This window comes from Helianthus annuus, chromosome 8, assembly GCF_002127325.2.
Source record: "Helianthus annuus cultivar XRQ/B chromosome 8, HanXRQr2.0-SUNRISE, whole genome shotgun sequence".
In the NCBI taxonomy this organism is placed as follows: Eukaryota; Viridiplantae; Streptophyta; class Magnoliopsida; order Asterales; family Asteraceae; genus Helianthus; species Helianthus annuus.
Window position 1 is genome coordinate 7,120,608 of NC_035440.2, and position 16,586 is coordinate 7,137,193.

At 40.1% G+C, this 16,586-nt stretch overlaps 1 protein-coding gene and 1 non-coding gene across 2 annotated transcripts; one reads left to right on the forward strand and one right to left on the reverse strand.

The window, feature by feature from the left end:
* The first annotated feature begins 6,993 nt into the window (after positions 1–6,993).
* LOC110869477 (probable LRR receptor-like serine/threonine-protein kinase RPK1) lies at positions 6,994–8,187 on the forward strand. Its single transcript, XM_022118730.1, has one exon. It carries the CDS (start codon positions 6,994–6,996, stop codon positions 8,185–8,187), a length of 1,194 nt encoding a protein of 397 aa, XP_021974422.1.
* Positions 8,188–8,780: 593 nt separating this feature from the next.
* TRNAT-CGU lies at positions 8,781–8,852 on the reverse strand. Its single transcript has one exon. It is a non-coding gene; the product is annotated as a tRNA-Thr (tRNA).
* Between the last annotated feature and the right edge of the window lie 7,734 nt (positions 8,853–16,586).

The following is a 16,586-nucleotide window of genomic DNA, read 5'->3' on the forward strand; positions in this document are numbered from 1 at the left end:
AAGCCTTCTCGCATACGCGTGACCCTCGAAGTTTTCAATAGGAGTGTGGTTATGCTTCGCCTTCGTCACCTCGATCCTCCAAACACTTCCGGATGATTCCGAAAACCCGATCATCTCGAACGGGCAGCCTATTTTCTTGCTACCCGTTTTCCTCTGTGTAGCTACACTCTTATGCTCCCCACCAAAAGTACATTGAAACCAAATCTTGTAATTCTCTCCTCTTTTATTCGACCTCTTTGTCACAATGAGGTAACCATTGTCTTTTGCCGTGTCTTGTACCCAACGCACCAACTCTTTACGTGACGAAAAGGTCTGCGTTGTATCAAACGAAAATGTAACCGGGTAACAACCTTCCTCGTCAACAGACACATCCTCCGGCTCACCATCGTCACCGAGATTCGAATAGACTTGATGTTCAAAGCTCTGTTCACAACCGTAACTCTGGTTTGGATAACACTCCTGCTGTACAAAGCTTTGCTCGCCACCGTAACCGAAATTCGAATAACCTTGTTGACAACCGTAACTGTCGTTTGGATAACACTCCTGCTGTACAAAGCTATACTCGCCACCGTAACCGAAATTCGAATAACCTTGTTGTGCGTAAGGGTCCTCCACAGGGGTATTCAAATCTAGCTGCACCGTGTTATCACGATAACGAATGCCAGATACAACCTCTGTCTCCCTCAAGTTGGACGACACCGGTTTCTCAAACGAGTCAGAAATAGCGGTCCCCTCGTAAGAATCAGGAACAACCGACTCGTCAGAATAATCACCGAAAAGATAGTTACTGAACCACGACATCGTTTTTTCAAAAAATTTAACTAATAGAGCAAAGAAGATCGACAGAAAACAATTCGAGTGATGAATCTGTTGTCTGGCCAGTGATTTAAAGCCAGAATTTGGGATCGAAGCGCCGCGCTATGGCCAAAGCGCGGCGCTTAGGGTTCACGGGGCGACTGAAACTTAGTAACCTTTATGTCTGTCAGTCTGTCACTCAGTCAGTCATTCGAAACCTCGTATCACCTTTTGTCGCCCTAAGCGCCGCGCTATGGCCAAAGCGGAGCGCTTAGGGGTGTGAAAATTATTTTGGCTGTGTGTGATTAGCATGATCCAATTTATATCTGCTAATATAATTCAAAAGTACTATTTTTTCTTTTATATATGTATTTTTTAGTATGTGTTAATTTAACATTTTTAAGTCTTGAGATCTGTTCTTACGGTTTGTATGATAAATATGGTTTACACGCCTCTCCCCTCTATCTCTCTGGTTTATACATAGATATATATAGAGATATAGAATGAAAAGGATGTATAAATAAGATTATAGAGGTATGGGAATAAAATTAGCCTTTATCTTTCTATTCATGAAGTTGAAGCTGATTAAGTCCACTATCCACTTATTAACATTTTTTAAAGAACGATTGTGAGGATGCCACTTACTGGACGGTTAGGACTGAGCACTAGTAGACATGGCTGTGAGGCTAGCTGCAGATCGAAACCGATCGAGTTTCTCCACAGAGGGGCATAAAATTGGTTTAACGGGACCTTTATGTGTCCCCAATGGAAACCATACCACCGACTACCACTTGACAGTTATTACGCCGGCACAAGAGCCGAGACTCTTTGACGTAACGCACAATACGACGAAAACCCGTATTGCCTCGGATTCGAACTTGCAACCTCCAAAAGAGGCCTAATTCTTAACTTCATTGGCTTTGCCACTCCACCAAATAACTATAGGATACTTTTTTAGAATGGTAGTTGTTTCCGCTTCCCAAAACTCTATATATTGTCACTACTAAATAGATACGCATATAATACACACTGATGATTTAATGAATAAATTGTATTAACATGTATTTAACATTTCTTTTATATATCCAATTTATGATTGAAGATGGTAATTTCATCAAAATTTTAGGATTATCCATCATGCTCTTGACTGGGATAATTAATATGCTTTTGAAAGTGATGTATAATCAGAATGTGTTTATCTCTAGCTTCTTATAAATTAAAAAACTTTAACTATGAACCAGTCAAAAAATGCATGCATTAGAACTCCTAAATCATGGTAATTAAACCAATACATAATCATTAAAATAATATAAACTTATAATCATATTCTTAAACGTTAGTTAATCCTAAAACACAAAAATATAAATAAAAGTGTTTCCTATCAATCAGACTGACCTGACTTAGACGTTACACGATTCATTCATTCTTTCTACCACATTTGTACACAACACATGGAACAATGGGCCGAGTATTGGGTTGGCATCTCATTGATGTTACTCATGGGCTTTGTGGGTATAACTGTGTTTACGGTATTATATTTTTTTTAATCGCAAATTTGGATCACTAACGGACCACTAAAGTATCATTGTGCCATCAGCGAAACCACCCGATTATATCCATCTTCACCATTACTAACACAATCTTAGCATCTAGAGGCGCACAAAACCGGGTTTTCTAAATACCCGGATTCGGGTACATACCCGGATACGAATATGCCCGGGTTTTGAATTTTCGGGTATTACCAATACGTGGGTCAGGTTCTGGTCCGGGTATTGGCCAGGAAATCGATAACCTGTGCACCCGGGTTCGGATTTGGGTTTTCTATACCCGAGTATTAGAATACCCTATTTATGGGTTCGGGTATGGCTTGGTACGGTTCGGGTTTGGGAATATATCAGCTTTTTAGGAGCGTTTTTTTGGTGATTTTCTGTGTATTTTCAAGTGGTGCGACTTACCCAAACATCTACCATTATTTATACCCCTTTTAGGCCTTGAAATCTGCCAAAGTAAAACCCCAACGACCCACACCCTTAAAAGGCAACCTGAAATATAAAATACTCAACTACGTTTATAATAGTTCTATAATTTTGAATTTCTAACAAGTTTAAATGTTATTTGTTATGTTTTATTAATAACATGGCATATATAAAAGTTACATAATAATATATTAATATAATCAATTTGATACAGTAAAATGGGTTTTTGATAAACGATCATATCACGTAATGCTAAAACCGTGATTCTTTTAAAATTAATCTAATTTCGTTCTAAATTGCCTTATTGGTGATCCTCTCAATGTTTTAAAATCCCGTTTTTTAATCATACCGGATTAGACACAAAAATGGTTTAACCGGTTGAACCGGGTTGTGTCGAGCGGTTCAACCGGGTTGACTAGTTAATTGTAAAATCATAAATTACAACATTAACTCAAAAAATAATACAAAATTGGATTAAAATGGAAATCTGGAACGAACGATGGGGTGATGGAAGTCTGGAACAAGTCAGTAATGATGGAGTGATGAAGCAAGTTTTGAATTTTGATAGATGGAGATAAAATATTAAAAGTTGTTAGGTTAAAGCTAAGAGTAAACATGGAGATGAGACGATAAGAAATAAAATCCTAACCCAAAAACATACATGAGACGGTACCGGTATAACGGTTCAAACCGGAATGCCGGATTTTATAGCGGTACAATGTCAATGCCGTTTCTCCTACTTACCGGGGTGTTTTGGACCGGATTTACATCCGAAAACGGTAATACCGGTATAACCGGCCGGTATTTACCGGTTTTTAAAACATTGGATGCTCTAACAACACATATTAAACCGGTGTAGCTCATTGTTTGTACAGAGTTGGCCTAAGTCCAAGTATTTTGAGACTTGGGCTTTAGGCCTCTAAATAAATAGGGTATCCAACTTAAATATATATATATATAGAGTAGGAGTTGTGCGGAAAGTGCATTTTTCCTAGAAAGTCTAGGAAGCGATCTGGGCACTCCGTTTGGTGTTTTTAATGGCTTAGATCAAATGGATGGCATTTTCGTAATATCTTAGTTATATAATTAGAGACTTTTAATATAGTGAGGGTATTTTGGTAATTGTAAGAGTTTTAAATCAAGAAACTGCCATATCAATAACCAATCCCTAAAATCATGGGATTTCCTCTTTCTTTCTCTCTCTCTCTCGATGGCGATGTGTGTTGCGAAAATGCCAGGATTTTCTAGGAACAATCACAAAATCATCATCAACACTTGTTTTTTACGGCAGCCAGATGTTGTGACAACATCATACATCATCATCGACAACAGGTTTTGGAGGGCACGATTTTTTGAGAAGAAAAACATGATCATCATTCATATTAACGGCAACATCATATCAAGTATTAGTCATCATCACGTGAATAAGGAAGATTGTAAGTTATTAATTTTGTCATTCTTCTTTTATATTATATTACGAGGAAGATGATTTTAATCGTTGGTCGGCCGGTGATGTTTCCCTATCGGTTGTTGTTTTTCATACCTGTTTCAATTTTTTTATCTATCATTGAATCGGGTTCTTTTTTTGACATCTGAATATGTTGATGATGGCAGTGTATTTTAAGATTTATATGTTTACCAATTTAATGTTGATGATGAAAGTGTGTTTTAAAATGACATCTGAATATGTTGATGATGGCAGTGTGTTTTAAGGTTTATGTGTTTTACCATTTTAATGTTGATGATGGCAGTGTGTTTTAAGGTTTAAGTGTTTACCAATTTAATGTTGATGATAAAAGTGTGTTTTAAAATGACATCTGAATATGTTGATGATGGCAGTGTATTTTAAGGTTTATGTGTTTTACCATTTTTAATGTTGATGATGACAGTGTGTTGAAGACGAAGACACTGGGTTGTGTTTGAAGACGAAGACATTGACAGTGTGTCCAGCAATATGCTTGCTGTTAAAACACAATGTCAAGAAATCTGCTTGATGTTAAAACACAATGTCCATCAATCTGCTTGTTGTTAAAACACAACGTCAAGGAAATCTTCTTGCTGTTAAAACACAATGTCAAGAAATCTGCTTGCTGTTAAAACACAATGTCAAGAATCCTCCAACAATCTGCTTGCTGTTAAAACACAGCGTCAAGAAATCTGATTGCTGTTAAAACACATCGTCAAGAAATATGCTTGCTGTTAAAACACAATGTCAAGAATCCTCCAGCAATCTGCTTGCTGTTAAAACACAGCGTCAAGAAATCTGCTTGCTGTTAAAACACATCATCAAGAAATCGGAATCTGCTTGCTGTTAAAACATATTGTCAAGAAATCTGCTTGATGTTAAAACACAATCGTCAAGAAATATGCTTGCTGTTAAAACACAGCGTCAAGAAATCTGCTTGCTGTTAAAACACAGCGTCAAGAATCCCCCAGCAATGTTGTAAAATCTTTTTTTACGAATTCCTGTGAATATGTTGTATGGATTGTATGATTTAAATTGAATTAAATGGAATATTTAGTTTCCATAATTATAGCTTAGTTAGTTATCCTAATAAAATAATCCATAATTAAAATAATATTTAAATTACACAATTGCCCTTTTAGTTAAAATTCTTCAATGCCACATGTCGCGTTCTTATTGCTTCCTAGACTTTCTAGGAAAAACACACTTTCCGCAGGAACCCTACTATATATATATATATATATATATATATATATATATATATATATATATAGGTAGAGGATTCTGTAAAAAGTGCTCAAAGTGTGAGAAGTGTATTATAACACTATATATAATACTATATAACACCATATAAACACCGTATAAAAATATGTAACACCATATAATACCATATAACACTCTGTAATACTATATATCATTATATAACAAATATAACACTATAGGTTGTCTGATAGCATGTCTATGATAGATGTATAGTGTTATATTTGTTATATAATGTTATATAGTGTTACATAATGTTATATGGTATTATATGGTGTTACATATTGTTATACAGTGTTTATATGATATTATATAGTATTATATATAGTGTTATAATACACTTCTCACACTTTAGGCCCTTTTTACACTATCCTTACCCTATATATATATATAGGACAAAGATCCGTTAGGAACCACCCTTTATTGCGAGAATCAATGTGAACACAACCAAAAATGCCTAAAAATAGCTAAAAAAAACACAATTTTTTTTTGAATATTTTTATATAAAAATCGCTACTTTTGGTAGCAAAAAAAAATTTTGCTATTAAAAGTAGCGATTTTAACATAAAAAACATTAAAAAAAATTTAGATTTTTTTAGGTTTTTTGGGGTTTAGTTTTAGCATTTTAGCTTGGAGTGAGGGGTTTAGGTTTTTGGGGGGTTGGGGAGGGGGTTTAGGTTTTTATTTTTTTTGGGAGGGGGGGGTTAGTTTTTTTTAGGTTTTTTGGGGGTTTCAGTTTTTAGCATTTAGCTTGGGGGGGGGGTTAGGTTTTGGGGAGAGGGGGTGGGGGGTTTAGGTTTTTGGGGGGTGGGGGTTAGGTTTTTTTAGGGTTTTTTTTAGGTTTTTTTTAGCTATTTTAGGTTGTGTTCACATTGGTTCTCGCGGTTCTCGCATGAACCTTACCCTGTATATATATATATATATATACAGGGTAAGGATAGTGTAAAAAGGGCCTAAAGTGTGAGAAGTGTATTATAACACTATACATAAAAAAAAATTCAGTTTATTTTGCTGGTCGCAAGTCCGGGTAAAGGAGGGTCTTTCTCAAGTAGTATTTTTTTTTTTGTAAAAAGACCTCGAGTTTTTAATTCGTTTTAGGCCATACCTAGTGATTGAGTGTAAAATAAGAAGTAGAATGCAGAGTTAACATGACATAATATTATTCGGTAGAATCTGACTCAAACACCATAATGTGATTAACTATACTCATCCAAAATAACATATTGTCAGTCCAATCAGCCAGACGACATGGTCCTATAAACGCCGAAAAAGTCCACCTTTTCACCGACAAGAACCGTGTATTACACGTTGCGACTGAACCCCACCGTTAGGTGCCATATGTTGACTGGCTGACTAATTGACCACGTTGTAATTAGTCCCCACTGTTGACTTTGACTACCCACCCAATTGGCTCAACTCACATAAATGTAAAATCAATCCCATAAGAAATCTTCTCACCCCTTCATTTCTTGAAAACAACTTCAACCCATCAAGAGAATGAACCTCCTGGTTGCCGTGTTTAATCTGTTATTCTTCTCTTTCGTTTCGGGCGATAACGCATCGGGCCCACGACACCACCGTCGGTTCCTCGTTGGCCCGACGGATGGCAAGAGAACGGGCTTCCGCCCGTTCGAATTGATGCTGATTTTAGTAGCAGCATTAATTGTTCTAATTCTCATAGCTTTGATTATTGTTTACTTTTACATGAAGAGGATGAAAAAGAGTGCCCGAATCGAAATCGAAATGGTCCCATCGCCACCGCGGACCGGGCTAGAACGCCTTGTGATATTTAAAGAAGTGGGCGTACCGTTAACTTTCAATACGGTCGTGGAGGCGACCGGGAATTTCACTTCACGGTATTGTATCGGAAGTGGCGGTTTCGGGTCGACGTACCGGGCCGAGATATCCCCGGGCACGATCGTGGCCGTGAAGCGGCTCACGGTAGAAATGTGTCAAGGAGTACCGCAGTTTAACGCGGAAATCCGTAGTCTCGCACAGATCAGACACCCGAATCTTATTACGTTAATCGGCTATTACGCGAGCGTGTCCGAGATGTTTCTAGTTTACAATTATCTTCCGGGTGGGAGCTTGGAAGAGTTTATACAATTGAAAAGAAACCGTGTTACGGGCGTGCAAGTGGTTAGCAAAATCGCGCTTAACGTGGCGGTCGCACTCGCGTTTTTACACGACGAGTGTAATCCGCGGATACTCCACCGCGACGTAAAGCCGAGTAATATTTTGTTAGACAATGATTTAAATGCGTATTTATCAGATTTTGGGTTGTCACGTCTTTTGGAGGGGTTCGAGTCACATGTGACAACTGGGGTTGCGGGGACTTTTGGATATGTTGCACCCGAATATGCTTTGACGTGTCGGGCGTCCGATAGGTCAGATGTGTATAGCTACGGTGTGATGCTTCTTGAACTGATTTCGGATAAACGGGCTTTGGACCCGTCGTTTTCAAGTCAGGAAAATGGTTATACGATCGTGTCGTGGGCGGGTATGCTACGAAGAGAGGGGCGGATGGAGGAGGTTTTCGCTCCCGGAATGTGGGAAGCGGGGCCGGAAAAAACGTTGCTGGATTTGTTGCAATTGGGATTGATTTGCACGGCTGAAGCGGCCATCGGGAGACCTACGATGAGGCAAGTTGTAAAGAAATTGAAGCAGATTCGATACGTTTTTGACTGTTGACTTGGTCTTTCCAGTTAGCTAATTGTATGTATAATGTATATGAATTATGAAATCAAATTTTTATGATTTTTATGATATTTAAAACCGAAAACTATAAAACTGAAGAGGGGCACTCGTAACAATATTATTCGGTCGGTACCGGTTTGGCGGTTTGATACGGTAACGATACATTATCAGTACAACGCTAGTAACGATATGCTACTGGTTTTTGGTATTACTATACTAAAAGTAATTTATTTTGAGTTTGTTTTCAATAAAGTTTATGTCAAAATGTTGGCAAAGAAAAATGTAAACATAGTTGCGTCTTTAGAGCTTATACTTTGGAAAAAAAAAAAATTATCGAACGCAAACTATTAGAGAAAAATTAAATTCAATTATGAAATTGTTATTTTTAAAATAATTAAAATATTACTAAGGAAATTAAAAATTATAGAATTTGATTTACAAGACAATGAACTTAAAAGGTCAAAATTAAGAAAAGACAGTTTCTAAGTTTCTTCTTTCTAATTAAGAAATAGATAAGGATTGGGTCACTTTTTAATAGTTTTAAAATATTTAATAGTTTTAAAAAATATAGTTTTAAAAAATTATATAGCCCCCGGCGAGGATCGAACTCGCGACCTTTCGCTTACGAAGCGAACGCACTACCACTATGCTACGGAGGCGTTGTTTATCTATATTAATACAGTTGAACTTTTGTTTTGAGATTTTGGAATATAACTTATACGTACATATACATCTTTAATTTTTTTAGAGAATCCAACGATGTTGTTTCGAGCGTGAAAATACTTTTCATAATTGGGTTTGTATATGGTTAGTGGTGGATCCAAGAATTTTAGTCGGTGTGTTCACTATTTTTAGCCTTATACAATACGCATTAAGAGAGCATCTGAAGACAGTGTCAGACTTTGACTGACTTTGGAAACTAAAGTTGCCTAATACGGGTCGTATAGGCTTATACGACCCGTATAGGTGGTGTTGATTTAATTTGTCAAAGCGTGTCAATAATACGATCTATAAATTATAATATCATTCCACACGAAAAAGGGCAATTACAAAGCAATGGCAGGTAGTCGGGCAACAAGTTGCGCCGCCACCCACTTTTGAATAGAAAAACCAATTCTACTAAATACAAAGTTTGAAACCTTTGGCGACGAAGAATTACTATTAACGACTTTTTGAACCCGATTCAAAAATCGTACAGCGTTAGGAGCGAGACCACCAAAGGCATCAAACGCAAACGGGACAAACACATGTTGATTCTCCAGGCAGGCTTTCTCATGTTTTGCCACTTTGCTCGCTTCTGCCTTGAGCACCGCTTGCCCTACGACAAAACCCTTGTCTTTGAGCCCGACAAGGGGGGAGACTCCAGTTAGATCTAAACAAGCGTGTTTCCCCCTTCCCATCCAAACACAAGGATGTCCGCTGGGCGTAAAGTGGACCTCCCCTCTAAGGGGTCAGTCAGAAAATTTACTGGAGCCTCTTTTTTGGCAGAGATCCCGGCCCGCTTAAGAACATCACATAACACATCTCTCACCCAATCATGCCGATATTTAAACCCTGGTAGCTCTTTACAGTGGATCGCGTGCTCGCCGAAAGAATCCAAACACGCTTTGCGGCATACCGGACATGGCTCGTCAACTGGGAACAAAGGAATCATCAGTCGGTATCTAAGGATAGCACGGTATTCCACAGCCGACATGTGTTGCCCCAAGCCTTCAATAGGTGCGACAGACAGAAAATCCTGAGCATGTGGGGCACGTAGACATTCAAACACAGCTCTTTGCCGAGGGGATAAAACAAACTTCTCTTCAAACCTCTTGACAATTTCGCCATATAAGGCATTCGCCAGAATTTTCTGGGATTTAGGAGGGGCGGTGTCTTTAATGTAGAAACCGCCAATATTAAGGTCGGGAAGAGAACTATGCAAAAGGTCCAACGCACTCCTGTAATCGGAGTCTAAAACATCCCCACCACATTCTCGGAGTATGTGGTCTTGTAAACCCCAAGATTGGGCCCTTGAAGCCACGAAAGCATATGAAGAGGCATCCTCGGCCGTACAAATTCCTAAGCCTCCGAACCGGGTCGGGAGAGAAGCCAACCTCCACTGGAGATCTCCAAAAAAGGCACCTCCACAAACAACAATATCCTCTAATGCTCCCCGGAGGCCTTCATCAAAAACAGAGACAGCTCCCCCGACCAAAGAAGGTTGACACGTTCGAAGACCAAACAGTAATTTAGCAACACCCATACAAGAACGAAGCAAGAGGAGCTCACTCTGTGGGTCCCGTAGGCGTTTAAGGCACCTCATCAGCTCGACTGCACAGTTCGCTCTTTTAAGAGCCATACTACTAATAAACTCTGCATCACGACTAACGGCACCCCCAAGAGTTTCACACCCAGCACCAGCCTCCCAATCCCCCGAGGGAATAAGCCCCCCTGAACCTTTACACCATTGCAGGTTGGCCATAAAACTTCAGTTTTCTTTATATTAAGTTGAAGCCCTAAGGAAGGACCCTCAGCTCTGATTATATCTAAAGCATTAGCCACTTGGGTGGCATCTCCAATAAGCGTTCCATCATCTAGGTACCAGGCGTGGAATAGAAGTTTGCAGCGATCCCTTATTCGGTGAACAAGGGGGTGTAGAACAAGGCAAAAAGGAGGGGCCCCAAGGGGTCCCCCTGCTGAACGCCAGTAGTAGACCAAATAAACTCATCCCCCACATATAATCTAGCTGGTTGACCATATAGAAAATCGACCCACGTAGAAATAGAAGGACACATTTTCCTTACCTCGTACAGTAGGGCTGTCCTATCAACCAAATTAAAAGCGTTCGAAAAATCAACAGTAAGCATAGCAAGAGACCCATCTTGGTGGTACTCATTAAGGAACCTGTTCGCACTATGAAGAACAGCCTCTGCCCCACACGGAATCCCTACCCCAAACTGGAAATCGCCAAGGTATTTGGCCATCTCCTTCCCAACACCTTTCATGGCCATCTTGGAGATCACCCTCCTCCAAATCGATCCAACAGCGATAGGCCTAATCCCATTATCCGGTTTGAGAAGAGGCGTAAGAGGAGCAGAAGCAACAAACTCCGCCAGACTCCTCGGGTACCTCCCCCCAAGCACAAATTAACCATAGCTGAAGTAGCTCTAAGCAGGCTATCAGCAATCACAGACCCCTCCCCACAAAAAGCATCTAAAAGATGTTGGACCCTTAAGCCGTCTCTCCCGCACGACGTACCTTTAGGGAAAGATTTAATAAACCCGACCACACAATCGGGCTCAACCACAAGAGGAGACTCATAAGGCAAGGAGGCAGGCATGGAAGGAGGGGGCATACATGGGTGCTTAGCCACTAAAGCCTCCAGAGTATTCTTATTGAGAGGGGCGACCCCCGAGGAGCATAAAACCTTAACCGCTGCAGTGAAATGACCATCAGCAACCTTACGTAAACATTGTTTCACATTGGTCCCCCCACACTCATTATCAATCTCATTGCCCTTTTTGATTCCATCCGTAACCCCCCTCGCGGGTTGATCAAACAACGACTGGACAAGAATGGCAAAACCCTCATGATCACCCCACTGAGCCAAAGACCGCTGGATGCTAAGGCATTAGCCCGTCTTCCTATTGCCCGACCTCTTGTCCTGACGACCAGCAGGCTTGAACACCCGCAAAGTGCAACGTGGTAATATCAAAAGTCGAACCCATGCCTCAACAGAATCAGGCATAGCAACCACCTTGTCCAAAGCTGCAGTTAAGACTTGAGCGAAAGCCATACGACAACTAAGGGGGATACTCTTAACAGTCTTGATGGGGAGAGAGAAAAGACGGTCAAGCAAAGCAATATCTACACCCAACTCTTCCGACGAGGTATCAACGTTTTCAACACCGGGTCTAGTGATGACAACAATAAAACCCTGTTCATCTCTCTCACTTGGCACAAACCGAATAACCTTATCCTCATGGTGGCACGCCCGACTGAAAGCATGAGGGCACATACACTCACCACCAAGGTTTAAAAGAACGGAAACGAGTTTCGAGGCGTTTTCCCTTCGCCTCACGAGGCGTAAGCCTTGCGGCGAAACGAGGCGTAAGGCCGAGGCGGTATTAATAAATAAATATAAAAATTATATATATTATAAAAATAATAATATTAACTAATTTGATCATCAGATTCATCAAAATCATCAAAAACACACTTAAAAAAGACATGAAATGCTTGAAATTGACCCAAAAAGTCAAAAACATCAAAAACAGCTATCAAAATGCCCTGAGGCGCACCTGAGGCGCAGCTTTCTTAGCGCCTCAGCCCCTTTGAGGCGCATATACATTAAAAACACCATGAGGCGCGCCTCAGACTCGTTTTCTGGCCGTTTCGCCTCGAGGCGCGCCTTGAGGCGCACGCCTCAAACGTTTTTTAAAACCATGCTCACCACATAACCATTGTCCGGACACCCTCAAAGCTTCACAAACAGAGGTAAAAAGATTAAGATCGTCAGCAATTACACATCTCAAAGAATCTTTCCTCTCGTCTGAGCCCAAATGGTGACTCTTGATATGTGCCATTAGCCTTGGGAATCCCTTAGCCCCCACCAAGCCATCGGGGCAATAATGAAACCGTCGGAAAGGACAAGGCCAGAAACCGCTACCATTAGAACCAACCATAACAAAACTAAGTAAGCGGAGTCGACACTTAGGTAATGTCGCGTACGCCACCACCAATAAAGAAAACCCAACCCAAAAGGAAACGCAGCTGATGGGTCAAAAGGTAATTGATCCGCTACGCTAAAAAACCCTGAAAAATCACCTAGGCATTTCGTCGAACACCTTGCGTGCGAAGAAGAAAAACATAAAACTAATTAAGTAGGAATTTGTTAAGACTATTGGAAGCAGGTGAGCGGTTTTCCAGACGAGCTTTGAAGTGTGTAGCACATAATATGGGCTGATAGAATATTATAAACGAACAAGATGGATGAAGAAACACTGACCTTAACAGCACCAATGACTTCGATGATTAGTGACTTGAACGAGTGGCTGCAAAACAGAAACACCGTTAGGACTCGTTACAGGAATGGGGTTATTCCTGTAACCACCCTCCGGCGTGAGAATAAGTATTGGTTCTTGAGAGAAGTATTGGAGAGGAAGATATATGGGAATTAGATGATCATACCTTATGCATTCGTCTCTATTTATAGGTTTTCCATTAGGGTTTCCCTTATTCCAGGATACGTTCCGATAAACTGGAGATTTACACGATCTTCCCAAAAAGTGGGAGATTTAGTTGTGCACCTTCCATGTAGATATGGAAGGTTCTAGAATAAATGTTTGTATTCACATTAATATAAAAGGTTGTAACCGGGTCGGGTGACCGATGCGGGTCACACCTCGTCATGTCCCCCCAGTCCGAGCTCATGGAGGGAGTCCATTAGGTCGGACTAAGAGAAAAAGAAAAAGTGAACTCATGATGATTTTTACAACGACCTTTGGAAAATACGGCGAAAATACAGGATGTGACAGTTGGGTCACCATGTTAGTGACAGCTGTCTTTTCCCTTGGTGGACACGTGTGTCGGTTCGTACACATTTTTGAATTTGAAAAGTTTCCGTAGCTTATAAAGAACGATGCCTTACGTAGGAGTTCAAAAATCCTTCCCCAAATCACTCCATCGTCACTCTCTCTACTCCATGGCTTCGAAAACGAACGAATCGTCTTCCACCACCGCCACCCCTACGGACATACTATTTTGCAAATGGGGCGTAACATCCTTCAACAATCTTGTTCATGATTACGGTATTAGGGCCGAGTGGAATCCTGTTTTGCCGTCGAAAACCGACACTGCCTTCCCCCTGAAGGTGGGTAAAATCACTTTATTCAGTGATTTTTTCAAATTTTGCAATTTCCGGCTACCCATCACCAAATTTTTGAAATTGGTGCTTGATTTTTACCGTATCCACATTTCTCAAGTACATCCCCTTGGCTTGGTAAAACTTCGACAATTCGAGTATGCCTGCATAGCGCTGGGCCATATCCCAGAACTAGTTGTTTTTAGGGCTTTCTTTGTGCTTGTGTGGAAATCCCCTTTCTTTACTTTTGATCGGAGGGATACAGACGCATCATGCCTAAGGGAGATTCCCACTAGCTCTAGGGACAAAGATTGGAAGAAAAAGTTCTTCTATCTGGACGCCGTTGCCATTCCTGGGGAGATGCACTGGCAAGAGAAAGGACCGAAAGATAAAGTGAAGGATGATGCTCCTTCTGAGGATTTGTACGCATCGAACGTGCTATATGTGAAGTTATGTGGCCGCCCCTTTGAGTGCACCATCATTCCTGTAACACCTCGAATTTTTGTGTCCAATGATGTGTTAACACGTGTCATTTGTTTACACGTGGCATCTATAATAAATAAAGGACTAATTTTGACAAGCCTTGAAAGTATATAAATTCGAGGGTTATAAATGTCAACAAGGGTAAATATACTGTATAGTAACCCTAAATAAATGTTTGTACCTTCAAACGAATAAATCATAAATCATACGAAAGTGAAACGCGGAAGAAAGTGAGAGATTACGAGCTACAGGGGTTAACTGTGTCAACATGTTTAATTATACCTCTGAGTGACCCTTTAACGTTCCCAAGGCTTCGTAACAGTATTACACGCTCACTAGAATATACTGTATAAATTCCGCGGAGTTCCGTTTTAAAACGAAAGAGTTATACTCAAATTCGTATGAGAAGGGTTAAAAGCGTCAATAATGAAAGTTAAGGCTTTCTGAACAATTAATAAAATAAACGGGGACTTAACAACGCGGGTAAATAACACGAGGTCCTTAATTGTAATTAACCGAGGGCCAAACCGCAAAGTTACCCCTTCAAACTCGAAAGGTCAGGTAAATCATTACGAAAGATTTCGTTATTAATTACCAGGATTTCGTAATCATTTCAAAAGATTTTAAAAATCTGAAAAAACAGGCCTCACGCGACCCGCATTGCATGTTGGTTAAGTTGAGGCGGGCCGCGCGCCTTCTCTTTTACTCGTCTGATATTTAGATCCCAGGCGGCCCGCATTGTAAACGCATGGAACTCCCATGCGGGCCGCATTAGACGCCCAGATGCAGAAACATTGTAACTACTTGACCTTTGGACCCTTTGAACGACCAACAACCAATTAATGGGGCATGGGCACTCTATGCTCGACCCATAACACTTAGGGGACATCTGCCCATCATCCACACTCATTGTAGCATGAGTTGTAATGATCTTAGAGCCTAAGTTTCAATATAAATAGCCACATTGGCTCATAACAATTCACACAACACAAATCAACTTCTCTGGTCATTCTAAAGAAGCTCCAAGCATCTTTCTCTGCTCTATAAGCAAGAACACACTTCTGTAAGTCGTTCATACTCATTTGATCCTGCATTTCCATAGTTATAGCTCATAAACGCAACCGTCGTAACTAACGGTTGTCATTACAATAACTTGCAAATGATTCAGTCATATGACGGATCAAAAGTGGTTATGAGTTGGTATTTATGTGGGTAATAAACCTCTAAAAAGGTTCCCCCTGATCACCACTCTAACTATGTCAAATATCGAGTCAAACGTGCGGTTAAAAAGTCAACAGAAAGCTATTTTAGCGATTTATGCATAATCTGTAATGTATATGTTATGGAACCTGTTTTGACAATCATAAAACATGATAATAAGTATATAAACTTGTTTGCGCTCGTTTGAATCGACCATTTGCTATATTGAACCGGTTCGGAGCCGAATGTCGCAAAAGTTTGACTTTTGCTTTGATTTCAGTTCTGACCCGTTTTAGTGAGGTATAGATATGCCTTAGGACTCTCTTAGGACCAGGTCACATATTGGTATAAACCTCTGTGATCGGTTCATGAGTTATCCGAGTCTTTTGCGCATTTCCGTCATTCGCCTAAAAGTTGACCGTAACGGCCTTTTAAAATTAAAACGAGTATTTCGGACGCGTGAACGGACCAAAACCTTGCTTATTAAATTATAAGCATGTCCGCAAAGTTTCACATCAATCCGAGGTCTAGAATGAGAGTTATGCTAATTAGCGCAATTTAAATAAACTTTTGTAATAAACGGCGCAATTAGCATAACACCTATCTAAACCAAGATTTCGCCACCAAAACTTTTACCCACTGTATTAAAATAATATTTTGGGAATTTTAAAGATTTTTAATAATTTTTACCTCGCTCATAACCTGCGGTTATGGCTATGGTTCGGTAAATACCGAATATGCCCTTTTCGGCCAAAACATGAGTTCTACAAGGTCTTTTGACCCGATTCCAGTTGCTACTGGTTTTAAATAATAAATAAAGTATTTTAAGCTTTATAAGCTGTTCGGGAAACTCAGATTTCCTGTA

Excerpts from the sequence above, each read along its gene's own strand:
- LOC110869477 (XM_022118730.1), top strand. The coding sequence starts at position 6,994 with ATGAACCTCCTGGTTGCCGTGTTTAATCTGTTATTCTTCTCTTTCGTT.